Source organism: Microtus oregoni, unplaced genomic scaffold, assembly GCF_018167655.1.
Source record: "Microtus oregoni isolate MIOR12 unplaced genomic scaffold, Mior012 000019F_ref0000042, whole genome shotgun sequence".
NCBI lineage: Eukaryota > Metazoa > Chordata > Mammalia > Rodentia > Cricetidae > Microtus > Microtus oregoni.
Window position 1 is genome coordinate 20898533 of NW_024543078.1, and position 23129 is coordinate 20921661.

The 23129-nt window shown below is 40.9% G+C and overlaps 1 protein-coding gene across 2 annotated transcripts in view; it reads right to left on the reverse strand.

The window, feature by feature from the left end:
- The window catches only part of LOC121459478 (WD repeat containing planar cell polarity effector), a 283095-nt gene that overhangs the window by 101058 nt on the left and 158908 nt on the right, over positions 1-23129 (reverse strand). For both annotated transcript variants that reach the window (XM_041669297.1, XM_041669296.1), the window contains 2 exons: positions 12612-13221; positions 1738-1926 (listed from right to left, as the gene is read on the reverse strand). In XM_041669297.1, the coding sequence (XP_041525231.1) occupies positions 1738-1926; positions 12612-13221 (799 nt within the window). The remainder of the gene's footprint in view (positions 1-1737; positions 1927-12611; positions 13222-23129) is intronic.

Genomic DNA, 23129 nt, shown 5'->3' on the forward strand with positions numbered 1-23129 from the left:
GTATTTTATCTCTCAATATTTCTGCTTTCACTGTAAACTTAGGACTTACTACACAGAGCAAGTATATCACTATAGACGTGGGAGTCTCTGCTCCTGCTTTTCTTGTTACTTTTAGGTACATACTCAATCTTGAGAAGTATATCAATATTAAAAAAATAATTACTTGAGAGAGCTTTATAGGCAAAATTATACTAACACTTCACCCCCTAAAATATCGAGGTTATACCTTTTATTTTTAGCCTATATTTCTTGAGTACCAAGAGTGGGCCATGCATTGTGGCAGGTATTTTCTTCATGTACAAACACTGATGTTTTCATATATGAATTTGAACTACTTCCAAAAAGTTCAGTTGACTCTTAAATACACCTATTAGAAGGGAACTCTGTGAGTTAGGTCAAGGTCAATAATATAAACTTCCTAGAGATTCATGAGTTTACTGACCAACTACAGAATCTTATCAAAAAACCTATTGTGTTAAAAGGAGCTGCTTGTTCATCCCGGCTGCCCAGAACCAAAATAATCACACAGAAACTTTATTAATTAAATCACTGTTTGGCCCATTATCTCTAGCTTCTTATTGGCTAACTCTTACATATTAATTTAATCCTTTTCTATTAATCTGTGTATTGCCACTGTGGCTGTGGCTTACTGACGTCTGTCTCTGGCATGGCAACATGGCTTCTCTAACTCCTCCACCTTTCTCCCAGAATTCCATTTAGTTTTCCCACCTAGCTCTGTTCCCCTATCGTTCTGCTATTGGCTCAAAGCAGTTCCTTTATTAACCAATGATATTCACAGAATACAGAGGGGAATCTGCATCACTCATTGTTTATTTTGGAAATGTAATAAAAATGAAAAAAGTCTATTAAAACACACTAAAAATACTAAGAAAGAAAATGTTCTCGAAAAAGAGACCTACCCTAATTTTCTTATCCTGTACTGTTAAGTGATACTGTCCAGTCATAATTTCCCAATGTTAATATTAGTAGCAAAAGATATGAAATACATTTGATACATTTTATATCATAGAAAGGAATAACAACTCATATTGAGTGATATAAAAATCTGTTTTTATATCTCATGTGTCATTTGTTTTCTCAGTGTTCTCTACTTCAACAATAAACATCTTGGATTTCTATGGGCAAATTCCTAAAAAGATGAGGAAAGCCAAGCAGCAGAAGGGAGATGGAAATCAGAGGATGAAACCAAAGGATGAAGACAAGTAGGAGTGGGCTACAGAGAACCCTGACACAGCCTGGGCTACAGACAACCCTGACACAGCCTGGGCTACAGAGAACCCTGACACAGCCTGGGCTACAGATAACCCTGATGCACACACAGGGAGTGTGGGAACTACTGTCAGACAGAGGACTTACGTGTAAGAAAAACATTGGTGTTTAATATGAGAGAAGAATAATATTGGTTTGGTGTCCTTTCTATGCAGACAGATTAAATGAAATTTCTGATTGAATTCTGAAATCTGAACACATTCCACACGTGAGTTTGACTGAATTGTGTGACAACGACCCTGTGAGTTCCAGCACAAGCACGGGCAGAAAAGGTGTTCTCTGTGTTGACAAACGCCACACAGGAACTACCCTCTGGAAATAATTTTTTGATATTCTTCCAGCTTTAATATATACCACTAATATTTTCCCCCTTCAGTTTCGAATACTATAACTAACAAACATCCTAATATTGACTCAAAACCACTGATGTGATGTAGGGGGTCTGACCTTCTCTCTCTGGAGTGAGCCTTTGTCTAAGAAGGTGGTTCACGATGGCGCTCATGCTGATGAAGCACTGCTGTCCCAGGCTGTCCCAGCTCATGCTGCTTAGGATGTTGATGGCCTCATTCACCTCATCACAGTGGAGGTACTGGAGGATGAGGTCGACCAGGCCCAGCTGTCCTCGAGTGAGGATGCCTGTCACAAAACACAAGTAAAGCAATAAAACCAAACACACTCTTTACAGAAAGGAAAAACACACAGAGGCACAGTGGTTTGCCCCTTCAAAATAAAACAAATCCACTTCCCATCCCAACAGAGCAGGGGCACTAGAAAAAGTTCAGGCTGAGTCAGAAGAGGCCAGCAGCAATTTTTGCATGTTAAATAGCAACACTTGGCTCTTAAGCACTATTCTATCTTGGTTTGGTTGTGTTGGTTTGGTTTGGTTTTTCATCTTTTAAAAGTGGGCCTGGGAAGATGGCCCAGCTGATGAACTGCTTGGTGAGGAAGCACAAGAACCAAGGTCAAGCCTCCAAAGCCAACGTGAAAAACCAGGCACAGTGGCGCACGCCCATGACCCAGGCTAGCTGAGCAGGAGAGCTTCAAGCTGAGAGAGACCAGAAAGATGGAAAGCAACTGAGAAAGACTCCAGAACTGACCTCTGGCCTCCACATGCATATACACGTGTAATCGTACACACAAATATGTCAATTTCCACATTCACCAAAGGAAAAAATTTAAATGTTAACTGTAATTTTTCTTCAGCGAGTGTTTTATTGATTTAGATAAGTCTATAAAAACTTGGTACAAATAATCATAAAACTACATGAGAAAATGTCTGTGAAATTATTTTATAAGCTACAAAATACTATAAAACATTACTGTAATTCTTTTATTACTGTCATCAGAATTTAACTGGACTATTTATAGGTTTCCTGATTTTCAAAATACATTAGTTCATGAGAAAGACGATGAAATTCTTCATGCCAACACCACGATACATAAAAAGAAAAGAACAAACCTACTTGTGCTGCATCTAACAAGACCCAGCTTGACAGGGAATCTGGGGAATTGCCCTAAGTGTACTAAGCAGTAAAACTTTACTATTCCTTGTGAGTTGGGAGAGTCAACGCTGTAACCACCCAGAGACTCATGCCCCCGTGTCCAGCACTGCAAGTCCCAGTCATAAATCAGGCAGTTCTGGCAGGGGATGCAGCTGTGCAGCAGCTTCGCAGGGACGGAAGCAGCCTCTTTCCCAACCTCAGTCAGAAGCAGCAGTGCTACTGGGAACAAGAGGAGGAAGGAGGCTGCTCTGAGCAAATCCACAGATGATCACAGTGGAACAGTTCAAAAGGAAGGACAATTGTTTTTCATGGTGGTGGAGGAGACGCAGAGAAGCAAGAAGTGAGTGACAATAGGCTTTGCATCTGAAATTATGCAAACTAGAAAACAACACGAAGAAGAAGTAGTTAGAGGGCTTAAGATAAAAATAAAAATAACCTAGAATTCTAAACTCTCAGAGGATTTAAAATTCATGAAGAAATAGAAAAGTCTTAAATACTTCTAATAAAAGAGTTCTGAATAAAGGAACAAGAATGGACAGAACTGAATGGGGTGGGAGGACCTAAGTAGACAACGGATTTCAGTGCATCCTTCGTGAATCAGAGGATACAGAAACAGAAATTCTGGAAAATACTTGAAAAACACTATCAGTGAAAAAAAACCAAATAGATATATTTATTTATTTATTTATTTATTTATTTATTTATTTATTATCATGACTGCTCATATGTAGCCCAGGTGGCTTCGGATACTTTATAGAGGATGGTCTTGAACTTCTGACCTTCTGGCTTCTACCTCTCCTGTGATGGGATTACAGGTATACACAACCATGCCTGTTCCAAATGAGCTACATCCTTAACCCTACAGCTGTAAAACACTTTACCCAACAACAGTGGAACATACATTCTTTTTGAGGACACATAGAACGTGAACCAAGCGAAAGCATGTTCAGAATAATAAAACATCCTACAGCACATTTCAAAGGTTGGAAATCAGACGACTAGATTAGATCGTCTAACATCAAAGAATTAGATATAAAAACAGAGAGATACCTAGGAAATCTCCAAATATTGACAAAAATATGTCAGCAAGTGAGATTTATCACTTGAGATTAAACCCTGAGGAACTGGAGAGACGGCTCAGCTATTAAGAGCACACACTGACTGTTCCAGTCCCTGTACCACACAGTTCACAACTCCCTGCACGTCCCGCTCCAGGGGTTCCAACACCCTCTTCTGGACCCTGTACTGCACTCGCATGTCCACATACACCCCCCACAAGATTAAAATAAAACAAATCTTCCAAGTCCACTAGAAATGGTTGTTAAATTTTGAAAAATAAAAATTTGAATAAAAAGAAAAATAACAATAAAGAAAACATACGGCACTAACCCGAAGACGCGCACTGCAAAAGTCATCAGGGGAACGGACCGGACAGTCCTAGCCATGCGCTCCAGCGGCTGAAGCTGAAAAGACCACTGATGTCAAGTGAGGATGTGGAGCCGCCGCCGCTCTCATTGCTCTTCGACATGCTAAACTGCACAACCACTTTAGAACACCAGCTTTCTTTTAAAGTAGCACAAGGCCCTGAAAATGTCCATTTCTAGGCTTTTCCCAACAGCAGTGGAAATATGTGTCCATATAAAGAGGTGGTCATAAAAGTATGGAGCATTTTTGGTGCTTTAGCTGAAACCTTGAAATAAACCAAATGTCCACCAACAAGTGAAAGAATAACAAAGTACCATGGCGTAGCTATAGAAGGGATGACTATAAGGCACCTTGAAGGGGCACTGACTTACATCTGACAGCAATATGGAAGATTCTTCTGGTTAATGCTGACTGTGAAAACATCTAGACCCAAGAGTATTTACTCTATGGTCACATTTCTATGGGATTCTATAAAAAGCCAATCTAATCGACAACAAGAGAAATCAAAGCAGTGTTTATCTGCTTTGAGGACGGTAGGTCAACTACAAAGGACTTTAGGAGAATGTTTCGGTGTGATGGAAATATTTGTATGTGGTAGCAGCCTTGGGAATGCATATATTAAACTCACTGACAAGTGTTTTAAGTGGACATATTTTATTTATGCAGATTATACTTCAACAAACTTGATAATAAAACCATTTCCTCTCTAAAGTGAAGGAAGCAGATGCTGTGTGGAATAGAAGTTCATTGTAAATGAGCTAGGAGATCAAGAGCCAGCAAAGCTGCGCAGACACCCAACGTTATTCCTCCATTTCTTTTCTTTCCTTTTCAGAATTGATGGATTCCATTATTACATGCCCTTAAATATGTGTCACTGGACTTTGATTGCCTTTGAAACTCCATTGCCCTCCATTACCTGCAGCCTTGCTGATCCCTTTCCTCCTAAATGGCCCCCCTCTGCTTTCATGTCATATACAGGAGAGAAAACAAGCCATTTCTACCCCTTCTCCACTGCCTCTCTCAGCCTCTCCTACTTTTCTAACGTGTTCCTTTCCGCCTGTCTCCCCACTTTCATGTATTTCCTCCTCTAGTCTTTGAGTATTCTATATTTAGAATATATGTATATTTATAAAACACATACTATTTGATATTTGACATCTTTTACAGCAATTAGCTATCATCATATATTAAGTTAAAATACTAAAATAACTCAGTGTTACTCAGCTATTAAATTATTAAATTATAAAAAATGACATTTAAAGAAAATATTTACAAAGGTTCTCAAAAATCACACATATACTTCTTAATTTTTAGAGAGACAGACATAAACATACAGACAGGGCCTGGGATTTTCAAAACCCAATGAGCCAAAAGATATTAGCTTCAATTAGGTTATTCTCAAATTTACAGGCTCTATATGGACACTATAGGGTCATTTATGTAGATAAACCATCATTACCACAACCACTACCACCACCACCACCGAAAACGAGTCAGAGAGCATATGCCTTAGAGAGGAAGCTACACTACTGAGTATTAGAAGCTGGATAATCTTTGACCAAATCTGATCTGTTACAATGATCCCCCTTAAGAATTTTAACACAGTCACGGCGCTAAGGGGGGCACCGAGAAGCACAAATGTCAGGGAACATGGTGTTCACTGTCACATCCATGACTTTGGCCATGGAAGAAAGAGGAACACTTGTTCAGAAGCAAAAAGAAAACACTGACAAGGAAGACTCATTTCTGATGAGGTGGCCTGGGCCTGTTTATGCACTAAGTTCCACAGTAGGTAGGAAGGACGGCAAAGTAAAGGTGTCACAGTGACAGTGGTGGCAGACCAGCCTAGGGCTAGCACTAGCAGTCTGGCCCTTCGTGTCACACACATAATTAGTGGAATGGGGGTGAGGGAGGGCAGGTAAACTTCTTGAAGTGCTCATTACCAGAAGAGAGCCTGTGCTAAAGAGAAGAGCTGATGGTGTTAGCGCATTTAAAGAGCGGAAAGGGCTGGACAGGCTGTGGTAAGACTGGACAAGCTCTACATCTCAGGACAACAACCAGGGCCCCTCTGGAAACTAACCCAGTTTTTTGTTTTTTATTATTGATTTTTATTGAGCTCTACATTTTTCTCTGCTCCCCTCCCTGCCTCTACCCTGCCCCTCAACCCTCTCAGAAGGTCCCCATGTTCCCAGTTTACTCAGGAGATCTTGTCTTTTTCTACTTCCCATGTAGATTAGATCTATGTATGTCTCTCTTAAGGTCCTCACTGTTGTCTAGGTTCTCTGGGATTGTGATTTGTCGGCTGATTTTCTTTGTTTTATATTTAAAAACCACTTATGAGTGAGTACATGTGATAATTGTCTTTCTGGGTCTGGATTACCTCACCCAAAATGATGTTTTCTAGCTCCATTTTCCTGCAAAATTCAAGATGTCATTATTTTTTTTTCTGCTGTCTAGGACTCCATTGTGTAAATGTACCACATTTTCCTTATCCATTCTTTGATCGAGGGGCATTTAGGTTGTTTCCAGGTTCTGGCTATGACAAACAATGCTGCTATGAACATAGTTGAGCACATGTCCTTGTGACATGATTGAGCATCCTTTGGAGATATACTCAAAAGTGGTATTACTGAGCCTTGAGAAAGGTTGCTTCCTAATTTTCTAAGAAAATTGACATCCAAAGGGGCTGTACCAGCTTGCACTTCCACCAGCAATGAAGGAGTGTTCCATTTACCCCACATCCTCTCCAGCATAAGTTGTCATCAGTGTTTTTTTTATCTCAGCCTTTTTTACAGGTGTCAGATGGAATCTCAGAGTTGTTTTGATTTGCATTTCTCTGAGGACTAAGGATGTTGAACGTTTCCTTAAAGTGTCTTTCAGCCATTTTAGATTCCTCTGTTGAGAGTTCTCTGTTTAGGTCTGTACTCAATTTTTTTTTTTTGATGACCAGTTTCTTGAGTTCTTTGTGTATTTTGGAGATCAAATCTCTGTCTGATTTGGGGTTGGTGAAGATCTTTTCCCATTCTGTAGGCTGTCGTTTGTCTTGTCGACCGAGTCCTTTGCTTTACAGAAGCTTTTCCGTTTCAGGAGGCCCCATTTATTAATTGTTTCTCTCAGTGTCTGTGCAATTGGGGTTATATTTAGGAAGTGGTCTCCTGTGCCAATGTGTTCAAGTGTACTTCCCACTTTCTCTTCTATGAGGGTCAGTGTGGCTGGCTTTTTGTTGAGGTCTTTGATCCATTTGCTCTTAAGTTTTGTGCATGGTGATCGATATGGATCTATTTTCATTCTTCTACATGTTGATATCCAGTTATGATAGCAGCATTTGTTAAATATGCTTTTTCCCATTTGATATTTTTGGCTTCTTTGTCAAAAATCAGGTGTTTGAAAATGTGTGGATTAATATCTGGGTCTTCAATTTGGTTCCATTTGTCCTTTTGTCTGTTTTTATGCAAATACCAGGCTGTTTTCAGTACTGTAGCTCTGTAGTAGAGTTTGAAGTCAGGGATTGTGATGCCTCCAGAAGTTCTTTTATTGTATAGGATTGTTTTGGCTATCCTGGGTTTTTTGCTTTTCCATATGAAATTGAGTACTGTTCTTTCGAGGTCTGTAAAGAATTTTTTTGGGATTTTGATGAGCATTTCATTGAATCTGTAGATTGCTTTAGGTAAGATTGTCATTCAACTCTGGTAATTCTACCTACCCAAGAGCATGGGAGATCTTTTCACTTTCTGGTGTCTTCTTCAATTTCTTTCTTCAAAGATTTAAAGTTCTTGTCATACAAGTCTTTCACTTGTTTGATTAGAGTCACTCTGAGATACTTTTTGATATTTGGCTATTGTGAAAGGTGATGTTTCTCTGATTTCTTTCTTAGCCCATGATCATCTGTGGTGTACTTACTCTTTTCAGAACACAATATTGGGAGCATGGCACTTCTGCTTTTCAAGAAAACCCTCATCAGGAAGCCTTCTTGTAACAGAGAAGATTTCCTTTACATTCCCAGCATTCTTGTATAACCATTAAGAAGAGTAAGAATGGAACGTTGGGGTGGGAGAAGAAGGGAAGGCAGAAGAGGAAGAGAAGGGGAGAAGGGGAGAAGAGAGGAAAACTTGAAGGAACGAGATAGATGAGATGGAGGAAGGACAGAGATGAGAGCAAGAAAAGAGATACTTTGATTGAGGGAGCCAATATGGGGTTAGCAAGAAACCTGGCTCTAGAGAAATTCCCAGGAATCCACAAGGATGACCCCAGCTAAGACCCAAGCAATATTGGAGAGGGGGCCCAATCTTGACTTGCCCTGTAGTCAGAGTGGTGAATATCTTAAACATCACCATAGAACCTTCATCCAGAAACTGATGGAAACAGAGGCAGAGACCCACAGCAGAGCACTGGACTGAGCTCCCAAAGTCCAGTTGAAGAGTGGGAGAAGTGAGAATATGAGCAAAGAGGTCAAGACCATGATGGTTCACCCACTGAAACAGTCTACCTGAGCTAATGGGAGCTCACCAACTCCAGCCAGACAGGGAAGGAACCAGAATAGAACCAAACTAGTCCCTCTGAATATGGGTGACAGTTGCATGGCCGGGGTGGACTGTAGTACCACTGGCAGTGGTACCAGGATTTGCCCCTACTGCTTGTACTGGCTTTTTGGGAACCTATTCTCTTTGGATGGATACCTTGCTCAGTCTAGATATGGTAGGGAGGGCCTTGGACTGTCCCCTAAGCAATGTTCCTCTCTGAAGAGTGGATGGGGGTGGGGTGGGGGGTAGGGAGAGGGGATGGGAGGAGGGGAGGGAGTGGGAACTGAGATTGGTATGTAAAATGAAAGAAGATAGTTTGTTTTCTTTAAAAATAAAATAAATTATAGAAAAGAATGGAACATCTATCCTTAAGAATTTTCCTACAGCAGTATGCTAACTGACCTGTTCTACAGTGAAACTCCAAAAATGTTAGCATGTTGGCATCCGCCACTGACATGTTTACATGTGACAGCGTTCTATTTTAAACCATGATCTATGGTTTGTCTTTACAATTTTAAATCGTGAGCTACACCTTTCATGTCAAATTTTCCAAAGGCTTGCATAAGAAGCGTCTGAGAAGAAGTCTCATAAAGCTCTCTCGGGAGCGCTGTGCATGCAACTACCTGTTTACATATGCAGTAACTTGAATTATACATGAAAATGCCACACGGATGCCCAGAATCAGCTCTGTGTTAATTCAAGAAGTATATTAATTTTTGGATGTATTTAGTAGCAGATCATAAGAAAAATCTGTTCTTTAAAACTAGGTTCTCTTTTTTTTTTTAAAAAAAAAATGCTGGTTGGAATCTACTATTTCAAGTAATCTACTCCTCCCATGAAAAAAAATTTGATATAAATATTAATTTCATAATACATTAAAAATGGGACACAAAGCTTCAAAAAATCCTTAGATACTCCACATTTAGCTCTTTCAAAGAGCTAAACTGGAAGACTGCAGTTTCCCTGTCCTGGAGACTTAAATGAAAATACAATTTAAAAGATAAATGTCAGTTGCAGAAGTTATCACCTTTCTATCTGAAAGCTTGACTTCTATTGGATAATTCTATTCCAAGAGACCTTCTTGGGAAAGAGGTGACAGCCAACTCATTGCCTAATTGATTTAGGAACAGTGCCCGGGGAGACAGTCCAATTAAGTTTACAGGCTGGCAATTAGCAGGAAGCCCTCTAAATCCCTACACTGAGAGCCTGTTTACTTTAGGAAGAAGGCAAATGCGCTAGAGACAGGAAGACAAAACTGTGCTTTTTACAAAGCTGTTGTGAGGATGCCCACAAGGAAGAGAGAGAGGATGCTAGGTATAAATGGACAGACAGCAATCTCTTTGACAGCAGCTGAGCAATTTAAAGGGAGGGGGACAGAGAAGGGAAAGAAAAGGTAGGAGAGAGAGATAGAGAGAGAGAGCGAGCGAGAGGGAGGGGCTGTGTATGTTTTAACAGCCATGGAAAACATCAAACATCCACTTTAATTAGTGCTGTATATGGAGACATACAACTGCTAAAAAGTACCTGGGCAAAGTCTAACTGGATTATCTTATAATAACAGAGATTCCAAACATTTTTGAACAATTTTACCATTATGAGCCATCAACGGCATTTCCACTATTAGAAGGAACACGGGCATCCTTATACACACTCTATGCCTCAGGTTAATCAGGCCATTTTCTCCAGACATATCTTACGTTCAATTTGGAGGCAAACAGAGCAGTGTGAAAACAGAGAAAGCAACTGCAGCTTGACAAACACCGTGATGTCTCTAAAATATAACTCTGCACCCACAGCAAATCCTCTAAGGTTTTCAAATTTCCTATTTTTCCCAAGTACACAATGTATGTTAATTTAAAAAATGTTTTTGTAAACCTAAGTCCCTCAGAGAATGTTATACAAAACCATGTGAAGCAGTTCTTGTTCTTTCAATACATACCTGGTAATAGAAAACTCAGAATGGTATTTCACTTTAAGGTTCCCCAGTGGAACCTTAAAAAACTAAATTATTTTAAAAAGCTATATATATTAAAACCTTAAAGGCCATATCATTTTATTATAATATATAATAGACACTAAGAATGCTCTTTAGATATTTCATCTAAAATGAAAAAAAAAACAAATAAAAACAAAACCACAAAGTTACACAAATATCTTTAACAGATTTTAATTAAGTATCTGATTTAGTTTCTTTCTAAACATTTGCTCTACACAATTTCAATATGGGCAGCAACAGACACAGAAAATCTAAAAGAATTTTTGTAGAAAAGTGTTATATTCTATAACACAGTTTTTCATGATGTATTCAATTAATTTTTAAATTCTGATCTACCTATTTCTTAGGAAATATTTTAGACAATTATTTCAGAAAAATTAGAAGTGAAAGTTCAATTTTGTCAAATGCTTTTTCAGCATCTAATGAAACGATCATATGGTTTTTTTTCTTTCAGTTTATTTATATGATGGATTACATTGGTAGATTTTCATATGTTGAACCAGCCCTGCATCTCTGGGATGAAGCCTACTTGATCATAATGGATAATTTTTCTAATGTGTTCTTGGATTCAGTTTGCCAGTATTTTGTTGAGGATTTTTGCGTCGATGTTCATGAGTGAGATTGGCCTGTAATTCTCTTTCTTGGTTGAGTCTTTGTGTGGTTTTGGTATCAGAGTAACTGTAGCTTCATAAAAGGAATTTGGTAATGACTCTTCTGTTTCTATATTGTGGAATACATTAAGGAGTATAGGTATTAGGTCTTCTTGGAAGTTCTGGTAGAATTCCGCATTGAAACCATCTGGTCCTGGGCTTTTTTTGGTAGGGAGGTTTTTGATAACAGCTTCTAATTCTTCGCGACCAACAGGTCTGTTTAGATCGTTCACCTGGTCCTGGTTTAACTTTGGTATATGGTATTTATCTAAAAAAGTGTCCATTTCTTTTACATTTTCCAGTTTTGTGGCATACAGGCTTTTGTAGTAAGATCTAATGATTCTCTGAATTTCCTCTGTGTCTGTGGTTATGTCCCCCTTTTCATTTCTGATCTTATTAATTTGCATATTCTCTCTCTGCCGTTTGATTAGTTTGGATAGGGGTTTATCAATCTTGTTGATTTTCTCCAGGCACCAGCTTTTTGTTTCATTGATTCTTTGGATTGTTTTCTGTGTTTCTATTTTTTTGATTTCAGCCCTCAGTTTGATTATTTCCAGTCTTCTACTCCTCCTAGGTGAGTCTGCTTCTTTTTTTTCTAGAGCTTTCAGGTGGGCTGTTAAGTCTCCAATGTGTGCTTTCTCTGTTTTCCTTAAGTGGGCACTTAGTGCTATGAACTTTACTCTTAGCACTGCTTTCATAGTGTCCCATAAGTTTGAGTATGTTGTTTCTTTATTTTCATTAAATTCAAGGAAGACTTTTTAAAAAAATATTTATTATATATATTTGTGTGTAAGCACATGCGCTTACTTGAGTTTAGGGGTACCATGTGTATGCAGTGCTTGGGAAGGCCAGAAGATGGCAATAGGTCCCCTGAAATTGGAGTACAGGTAGTTGTGAGCTACCACATAGGTACTAGGAACTAACCCAGGTCCTCTGAAATAACAGTAGACACTGTTAACTTTTAAGTTATCCCTCCAGCTCTGAAGATTCAAACTTTTAAACCATCAATATGGACAATTAACACAAATTTCCAAAGTCTTCATTTTATTCACTATTCCTTCACTAGTTAGAAAAGCACCCACAAGCATTTTCAAGGAATCTATAAGTAATCACTGAAAAGTAGAGATACTATGGGATGACAAACAGAAAACCTTCCATCTGAAGACTAGCTTGATGCCTTGGCTATGTCACCAACATAAACAAGGTACTTACAGTCTAGTTGACTTACCTAGCTTAAACAACAGCACACCCACAGGTCCTCTGTTGAACCTGAGAAAGAGGAGATCACAGATTTCTCCTCTTTCAGGCTTCTGGGAAACAAGAGGAGGAGCTATCCACTGCATTTGAACAAGACTGCTTGAAACAGCAAAGAATTTGTTGAACTGCAGAGTCTCCCTGGGTAGGCGATCTTCAGCCAAGAGCTGGATATTAATGGGGGCTAGAGCAATGTCAAAAATTTGCAGCTCCCCTTGGCTGCTGCCAACTATCAGGATGGCACCACTTGGGTGGCAGCTTACTAATGAAGGCAAGAGTTCAGCCTGGGCCAAAAGGGTTGCTCCACGGTGAGCTTCATAGAGGATTAATGAAGAGTCTTCACAGCCCACAACCAGTTTGTCTTCAGTAGGATTCCTGCAACAGCTGATGGCCTTCGATCTTAACGGTATTCTGGTAACTGACACGCAGTGGAGTTTGTTCCGGACACATTCATAGATACAGCTGTCAGCCATGGGCTCCTTGTCTACACCAATGGAGCATTCCACCGTCAACACCTGATAAGGTTGTTTGGCGCCAAAGCTAACATCCAGAGGATTCCATTCCGTGCGAACAGAACTCAGAACCTGTAAGAAATGTGTTAAGCACATTAAGAAAGACCTTGGTCTTGCTTCAGCTGTCATGCACAGGGTGGCTTTTTAATCCAGAACCCACTAAAGACCAACAACTGCATCTTAGACACCAGCAACAGGAGTAAACGGGTACACAGGGCACGCAAATATTTCCGCAGAGCTTCAGCATCTGAAACTAAAATTTAACAGTCTTAAATAGATTTGAAAATCACTTAAAGTCGCATATGTTTCATATAAAAACTAGCAAAGTGGAATTTTATTAAAACAATCAGACTAGCAGAATATATTTAGAAGTTAGAAAACTTTGGGGAACTTTGAAGGATTAGGTAATAATCTCCTTTCCACACACCACCCTTAACATTTTTGAAATTATCAATAAATGATTGCCTGTGTAGACGAAGGAAAAAAGCTTTCACGCTAAATCAAGTCTTACAAAATGATTTTGCCATCATAAAAACAAAAAATATGACACATTGCTATTTAAACAAGTTCTCAATAGAAAGAAATAATGTAACATGCTAGCTTTAGATAAGATAAGAAGCTAAAAATTAATAAATGATATATGTTAAAACTTGTGAAAAACAATTTAAAAGCATCTTTAGTGTAGAAAAGAAAATTTTATTTGACCTGCGCACAGAAACACCAAAGCAGGAAAAAAGAAAACAGGCTATTTGCTTATTCATATGAAAATGGGGGGAAGTAAAGAATGGGGTTAAACACTTTGCCCGAAAAGTTAACCATCACATGATGTAGAAATATGAGATAACATTTTTATAAGACTTTTCAACTGTACACCTGCAGTGTACATTGTGTGAGTAACTTGTCTCATGCTGTCTGAACTCGCTGAGACGCAGCCTTAGGAAGCGGGGCTGCACACTTGCTTTTAGTCTCAAGGCGTCCTCCAAGGTCCCTTGTCTGAGGAGAGGCTACCCTCCCCAAGTCAGCTCTGACAGGGATGGGGGAGGACTGCCAACTGTCCAAGAGTAAAGACACTGGGTTCCTGAGAGCAGCTACCAGGTGGCCATCTCCAAGGGAGGCCACTATTGTTTACTCCATGGTGTAACAAGGCCTGCAGTGGGGAGGGAAAACTGCAAGCTCCACCGCAGCCAGGTCAGCCATGGAGACAAAGCTCACTGCTCTCCACTGGATATTCTGTGCACTGACGGTCTCACTATTTATCCCTTTACTCTAGTTCAGTATACAGTTAATAGTCACTCATTGAAAACTGAACCTGTTATCTTAGATTCCCTATACTCTCCAGACTACACAGAACACCACACACACACACACACACACACACACACACACACACACAGGACATGAAGATTCGGATTGTATTTGGCTGTGATCTGTCTCTGGGTTAGCAGTATGTCACCAAAGTAATTTTCTTATATGTAAAACTGAAGTAATGGAGATATTATTAGTGCAACTCATCTAACCATTTTAACAGCTCCTTCTGAGTCACACTTTTTCCAAAAGGCACACTTGGCAGTGTCATGGAATGCTGGGCTGGAAAGGGGAATGCGTACTGACATTGGCTCTGTGTCTTTGCTCTTGAACTGTGCACGTGTGGGCATACACACTGTGGAGGATGCTGGGTACCCTCCTCAATATTCTCTATTTCCGGAGATAGGGTCTCTCACTGAATCTGGAATTCTCCAATTCACCATGAAACCCAGGGACCCTCCTGTCTCTGCTTCCCAGCACTGGGACCACAGGTGCACACCACACCCAGGTTTTGACGCGGGCGAGCATAGAGACCTGACCTTAGGCCTCCAAACCGTGTGCCAGGCACTTAGCAACTGAGCTCTCTCTCCAGCTCTTCATGGTGTTTTAAGAATTAATCTAACACCTCAGTACCAATTCAATCTTTAAGCTGCATGGCTTTAATTTCATTTTTCTGTTCAAATCTCTCAAGGGCAACAAACTGACTAATGATTTACATTTTATCCCTAGCCTAGAACACAAAATACTGTAATAGGTCACACCAAACTCCTTCCTTGCCTTGTGCCCTTTGTGCTCCCATTTTCATTCGGTTAGTAAATATTTTAGTAAGCTATGTTCTAGACACTGGAAACAGCAGGAGAAAAACCGTCCTCTCCTACTGGTTGGTGGTGGTGCACACCTTTAGTTCTACCATGCAGGAGGTGAAGGCAGGCGGATCTCTGTGAGTCTGAGGTCAGCCTGGTCTATAGAATGAGTTCCAGGACACTGTGGGCTGTTACACAGAGAAACTGTCTCAAAAAACCAAGAAAGTCCTCTCCCAGAGACTCATGTTTTGAGCAATCAGTCTCCACTTTGTAAGGCTATTTTGCAGGCAGGAGATTTTCTGGGGTGGGACCTGGCTGGCAGAAGTAAGTCACAGGGTTAGGCCTTTCAGGATGCTGCCTGGTCTTTTCTACTTCCTACCTGCCACGTGTGGACAGCAGCTCTCACTGCTGGCCCCACAGACAGGGCTACTCCACTACTTTGCCATCCCCTTCAGGGTAGGCTAAATTATCTAGAGGGGATCCCAGGTGTCCACGGGATGTTCCCAGCTAGGTCCTTGGACAGCAGAGGAGAGGCTGCCTGAACTGTTCTTGCCCCACTATCACACTGATGATTATCTCGAATATGATTATCACCATAGAATCTTTGTCCGGCGACGGATGGAGATAGAGACAGAGACCCTCATCAGAGCAACGGACTGAGCTCCCAAGGTCCAGTTGAAAGGCAGAAGGAGGGAGAAGATGAGCAAGGAAGTCAGGACCGTGAGTGGTTGGTCTACCTACTGAGGCAGCATGCCTGATCTAATGGGAGCTCACCAAATCCAGCTGGACAGGGTCTGAATGAGCATGTGATCAAACTGGTCTCTCTGATTGTGGCTGACAATGGGGGCTGACTGAGAAGCCATAGATAAAGGCATTGGGACTTGTTTTTATGGCAAGTTCTGGCTTTTTGGGACCCTAGTCTATATAGATGCACAGCTCCCTAGGCCTGGATGTAGGGGGGGGGAGGGCCTTGGACTTCCCACAGGGCAGCATTCCTGGCCCTCTCTCAAGCAAGGCTGGAGAGGGAGGAGGGGGTATGGGGGAGTGGGAGGGAATTGGGAGGAGGGAAGGAAGTATAAATAATTGAATGGAAAAATAAAAATTAAAAAAAGAAAGCTCCTAAACTAAGGCGACCCACCCAGAGCAGTGAGTGCCTGCCTACCTGGCAGGCCTCAGGGTCCCCTGTAAGTGAGCCTGGCACCTTCAGCTCGGGCGCCAGGCTTCCTGCGTGCTCCTGGATACCATCCCACCCCCCCCTTGCTCCATTCATCCTGTTGGCCCTGGATCATTGGGCTACCGGCGGCCCTGTTTAGTTGCTGAGGAATCCCATCAGGACGGGTGAGTGTGTGCTATCCAGGGGCAGACTGTCCCGGAAGAGAGCACAAACCCCCTCCCCAAGCTCCTTCTGCAGGGCTGTCTTTCTTTCGCACGACCCAGCACCCCCAGCACCCCTCCCCAACCCTGCCCTGCTGTATGCTAGGACCAGTGCTCAAGTACAGTTTTAAGCTCCTAAACTAAGGCGACCCACCCAGAGCGGTGAGTGCCTGCCTACTGGGCAGGCCTCAGGGTCCCCTGTAAGGGAGCCTGGCACCTTCAGCTCCAGCGCCAGGATGCCTGCGCGCTCCTGTATACCACCCCTCCCCCCTTGCTCCATTCATCCTGTTGGCCCTGGATCATTGGGCTACTGGCGGCCCTGTTTAGTTGCTGAGGAATCCCATCGGGACGGGAACGGTTCCTGCTTCTACACTGAAGAGATATACCCAGAGAGTCAATCACAGCAAAGACTGGACCAAGAGACCAGGCCTCTCCTGGCTCCATTTGAAGGAAGAGATGGGAAGGCGCCAATACAAGAATTCCTCCAACAACCTGAAAGGCAACATGACACCACCAGAAACCAGGGATCCCGAAATAAGAAGAATTGTACACCCTACTCCTGAAGAAATAGAAGAAATCGACTCAAAAGTGAACTATATGAAAATAATAGAGGACCTAAAACAGGAGGTGAAAAACTGCCATAAACAATTAGAGATTACAAACAAAAAGGTAGAGGAAATGAATAAATCGCTCAAAGACACGCAAGAAAACCAAGAGAAACAAGAAAAAGCAATCAAACAGGTTAGGGAAGCGGTACAAAATGGAAGCAATGAAGAAAGCACAAACAGAGGGAAGAATGGAGATGGAAAATCTGGGTAAACGAACAGGAACGACAGAGACAAGTACTAACAACAGATTATAAGAGATAGAAGAGAGAATTTCAGACACTGAAGATACCATAGAGAAAATAAACACACTGATCAAAGAAAACAGCAAAACCAACAAATTCTCATCACAAAACATTCAGGAAATTTGGGACACAATAAAAAGACCAAACCTAAGAATAATTGGAGTAGAAGAAGGAGAAGAAGTGCAGCTCAAGGGTACAGAAAATATACTTAATAAAATTATAGAAGAAAACTTTCCCAACCTGAAGAATGAGGTACCTATGAAGGTTCAAGAAGCACACAGAACACCAAATAGGCTGGATCAAAAAAAAAAAACATCCCCTCGCCATATAAAAATCAAAACACAAAATACACAGAATAAAGAAAGAATATTAAGAGCCGCAAAGGAAAAAGGCCAAGTTACTTATAAAGGTAAACCTATCAGACTTACACCTGACTTCTCTATGGAAACCATGAAAGCCAGAAGGTCCTGGATAGATGTACTGCAAAAACTAAGAGATCATGGATGCAAGCCCAAACTACTATATCCAGCCAAGCTTTCATTCACTATAAATGGAGAAAACAAAATTTTCCAGGATAAAAACAAATTTAAACAATACGTAGCCACAAATCCAGCCTTACAGAAAATTATAGAAGGAAAATCACTAACCAAGGAGTCCAACAATGCCCACAATAACTCAGTCATCTAGAGACCTTTCACCAGCGCAACTCAAAGAAGGGAAACACACAAACCCTACTACTAAAAAAGTGACCGGAGTTAACAACCACTGGTCATTAATATCACTTAATGTCAATGGGCTCAACTCACCTATAAAAAGGCACAGGCTAAGGGATTGGATACGAAAACAGGATCCAACATTCTGCTGTCTACCAGAAACACACCTCAACCACAAAGACAGGCACCTACTCAGAGTAAAGGGCTGGGAAAAGGCTTATCAAGCAAATGGACCTAAGAAACAAGCAGGTGTGGCCATACTAATTTCTAACAAAGTTGACTTCAAACTTAAATCAATCAGAAGAGATGGAGACGGACATTTTATACTCATAACAGGAACAATTCATCAGGATGAAGTCTCAATCCTGAATATCTACGCCCCTAATATAAAAGCGCCCATGTATGTAAAAGAAACATTACTAAAACTCAAGGCAGCCATCAAACCACACACACTAATAGTAGTAGACTTCAACACTCCTCTCTCACCAATGGACAGGTCAATCAAACAGAAACCTAACAGAGAAATTAGAGAATTAATGGAGGTAATGAAGCAAATGGACTTAACAGACATCTATAGATTATTCTACCCGAAGAGGAAAGAATATACCTTCTTCTCTGCAGCTCATGGAACCTTCTCGAAAATTGACCACATACTCGGTAGCAAAGCTAACTTACACAGTTACAAAAAAAATTAGTAACCACCTACATCTTATCAGATCACCATGGATTAAAGTTAGAATTCAACAACAATGCTACCCCCAGAAAGCCTACAAACTCATGGAAACTGAACAGTCAACTACTGAACCATACCTGGATTAAGGAAGAAATAAAGAAAGAAATTAAAGTCTTCCTGGAATTCAATGAAAATAAAGAAACAACATACTCGAACTTATGGGACACTATGAAAGCAGTGCTAAGAGGAAAGTTCATAGCACTAAGTGCCCACTTAAAGAAAACAGAGAAAGCACATATTGAAGACTTAACAGCCCACCTGAAAGCTCTAGAAAAAAAAGAAGCAGACTCACCTAGGAGGAGTAGAAGATTGGAAATAATCAAACTGAGGGCTGAAATCAACAAAGTAGAAACACAGAAAACAATCCAAAGAATCAATGAAACAAAAAGCTGGTGCCTGGAGAAAATCAACAAGATTGATAAACCCCTATCCAAACTAATCAAACGGCAGAGAGAGAATATGCAAATTAATAAGATCAGAAATGAAAAGGGGGACATAACCACAGACACAGAGGAAATTCAGAGAATCATCAGATCTTATTACAAAAGCCTGTATGCCACAAAACTGGAAAATGTAAAAGAAATGGACACTTTTTTAGATAAATACCATATACCAAAGTTAAACCAGGACCAGGTGAACGATCTAAACAGACCTGTTGGTCGCGAAGAATTAGAAGCTGTTATCAAAAACCTCCCTACCAAAAAAAGCCCAGGACCAGATGGTTTCAATGCGGAATTCTACCAGAACTTCCAAGAAGAGCTAATACCTATACTCCTTAATGTATTCCACAATATAGAAACAGAAGGGTCATTATCTAATTCCTTTTATGAAGCTACAGTTACTCTGATACCAAAACCACACAAAGACTCAACCAGGAAAGAGAATTACAGGCCAATCTCACTCATGAACATCGACGCAAAAATCCTCAACAAAATACTGGCAAACCGAATCCAAGAACACATCCGAAATATTATCCATTATGATCAAGTAGGCTTCATTCCTGAGATGCAGGGCTGGTTCAACATACGAAAATCTATCAATGTAATCCAGCATATAAATAAACTGAAAGAAAATAACCATATGATCATCTCATTAGATGCTGAAAAAGCATTTGACAAAATTCAACATCCATTTATGTTAAAAGACTTGGAGAGATTAGGGATACAAGGGTCATACCTAAATATAATAAAAGCTATATACAGCAAGCCGACAGCTAACATCAAATTAAACGGAGAGAAACTCAAAGCCATCCCGCTTAACTCAGGAACACGACAAGGATGTCCACTCTTGCCATACCTCTTCAATATAGTACTTGAAATTCTAGCAATAGCAATAAGACAACATAATGGGATCAAGGGGATTCAAATTGGAAAGGAAGAAGTTAAACTTTCGTTATTCGCAGATGATATGATAGTGAACTTAAGCGACCCCCAAAACTCCACCAAAGAACTTTTACAGCTGATAAACAGCTTTAGTAATGTGGCAGGATACAAGATCAACTCCAAAAAATCAGTCGCCCTCTTATACACAAAGGATAGGGAAGCAGAGAGGGAAATCAGAGAAGCTTCACCATTCACGATAGCCACAAACAGCATTAAATATCTTGGGGTAAATCTAACCAAGGAAGTGAAAGATCTATTTGACAAGAACTTTAAGGCATTGATGAAAGAAATTGAAGAGGATACCAAAAAATGGATGGATCTACCTTGCTCTTGGATTGGGAGGATCAACATAGTAAAAATGGCAATTCTACCTAAGGCAATTTATAGATTCAATGCAATCCCCATCAAGATCCCATCAAAATTCTTCACAGATCTGGAGAGGACAATAATCAACTTTATATGGAAAAACAAAAAACCCAGGATAGCCAAAACAATCCTATACAATAAAGGATCTTCTGGAGGCATTACCATCCCTGACTTCAAACTCTATTACAGAGCTACAGTAATGAAAACAGTGTGGTACTGGCATAAAAACAGAGAAGTCGACCAATGGAATCGTATAGAAGACCCGGATTTTAACCCACAAACCTATGAACACCTCATTTTTGATAAAGGAGCTAAAAGTATACAATGGAAGAAAGAAAGCATCTTCAACAAATGGTGCTGGCACAACTGGATGTCAACCTGTAGAAGAATGAAAATAGACCCACATCTTTCACCGTGCACAAAACTCAAGTCCAAATGGATTAAAGACCTCAATATCAGCCCGAACACACTGAAAAGGATAGAAGAGAAAGTGGGAAATACCCTACAACAGATGGGCACAGGAGATCGCTTCCTATGTATAACCCCATAGCACAGACATTAAGGGCAACATTGAATAAATGGGACCTACTAAAACTGAGAAGCTTCGGCAAAGCAAAGGACACTGTCACTAAGACACAAAGGCAACCTACTGACTAAGAGAAGATCTTCACCAACCCCACAACAGACAAAGGTCTGATCTCCAAAATATATAGAGAACTCAAGAAACCAGACTTTAAAATGCTAATTAACCCAATTAAAAAATGGGGCACTGATCTGAACAGAGAATTCTCAACAGAAGAAGTTCAAATGGCCAAAAGACACTTAAGGTCATGCTCAACTTCCTTAGCAATCAGGGAAATGCAAATCAAAACAACTTTGAGATATCATCTTACACCTGTCAGAAAGGCTAAAGTCAAAAACACCAACGATAACCTTTGCTGGAGAGGCTGTGGAGGAAGGGGTACCCTCATCCATTGCTGGTGGGAATGCAATTTTGTGCAACCACTATGGAAGTCAGTGTTTCGGTTTCTCAGGAAATTCGGGATCAACCTACCCCTGGACCCAGCAATACCACTCTTGGGAATATACCCAAGAGATGCCCTATCATATGACAAAAGCATTTGTTCAACTATGTTCATAGCAGTATTATTTGTAATAGCCAGAACCTGGAAACAACCTAGATGCCCTTCAATGTAAGAATGGATGAAGAAAGTATGGAATATCTACACATTAGAATACTACGCTGCGGTAAAAAACAATGACTTCTCGAATTTTGCATGCAAATGGATGGAAATAGAAAACACTATCCTGAGTGAGGTATCCCAGACCCAAAAAGATGAACATGGGATGTACTCACTCATAATTGGTTTCTAGCCATAAATAAGGGTCACGGAGTCTACAATAGGTGAATCTAAAGAAGCTAAGTAAGAAGGGGAACCCAAGGAAAAACATATAGTTATCCTCTTGGCTAAGGGAAGTAGACAAAATTGCCGGGGAGAAAATTGGGATCTTGGGGGTGGGGTGGGATGGGGGTAAGGGGAGATGGGGAGAGAAAAGTTAGAAGGGAAGGAGGTCGGGCCTTGGGAAAACAGGAGGATTGGGATAAAGGAAGGTTAGACAGGGGAGCACGGAACCACAATTCTTAGTTAAAGGAGCCACTTTAGGGTTGGCAAGAGACCTGACCCTAAAGGGGCTCCCAGGTATCCAAGCTGAGGTCCCCAGTTAGTTCCTCGGGCAGTTGAGGATAGGGAACCTGAAATGACCCTATCCTAGAGCAATACTGACGAATATCTTGCATATCATCATAGAACCTTCATCTGGTGATGGATGGAGATAGAGACAGAGACCCACACTGGAGCACTGGACTGAGCTCCCAAGGTCCCAATGAGGAGCAGAAGGAGGGAGAACATGAGCAAAGAAGTCGGGACCACGAAGGATGCACCCACCCACTGAGACAGTGGAGCCGATCTATTGAGAGCTCACCAAGACCAGCTGGACTGTGACTGAAAAAGCATGGGACAAAACCGGACTCTCTGAACATGGCGAACAATGAGGGCTGATGAGACACAAAGGACAATGGCACGGGGGTTTGATCCTACGTAATGTGATGGCTTTGTGGGAGCCTAGCCAGTTTGGATGTTCACCTTCCTAGATATGGACGGAGGTGGGAGGCCCTAGGTCTTACCACAGAGCAGAAAACCCTGACTGCTCTTTGGACTGGAGAGGGAGGGGGAAAGGAGTGGGGGGAGGGGGAGAAGGGTGGGAGGAGGGGGCGTAGGGTGGGAGGATGGGGAGGGAAATGGGAGGCTGGGAGCAGGTGGAAACTTGTTTTTTTTTTCTTTTCTCCTTTTCTCAATAAAAAAAATAGAAAAAAAATTAAAAAAAGAAAGAAAAGTAAATAAAGGAAAAGAGGGAGGAAAAAAAAGGATGAATTCAAAGAAGCCCTTGCTCTAG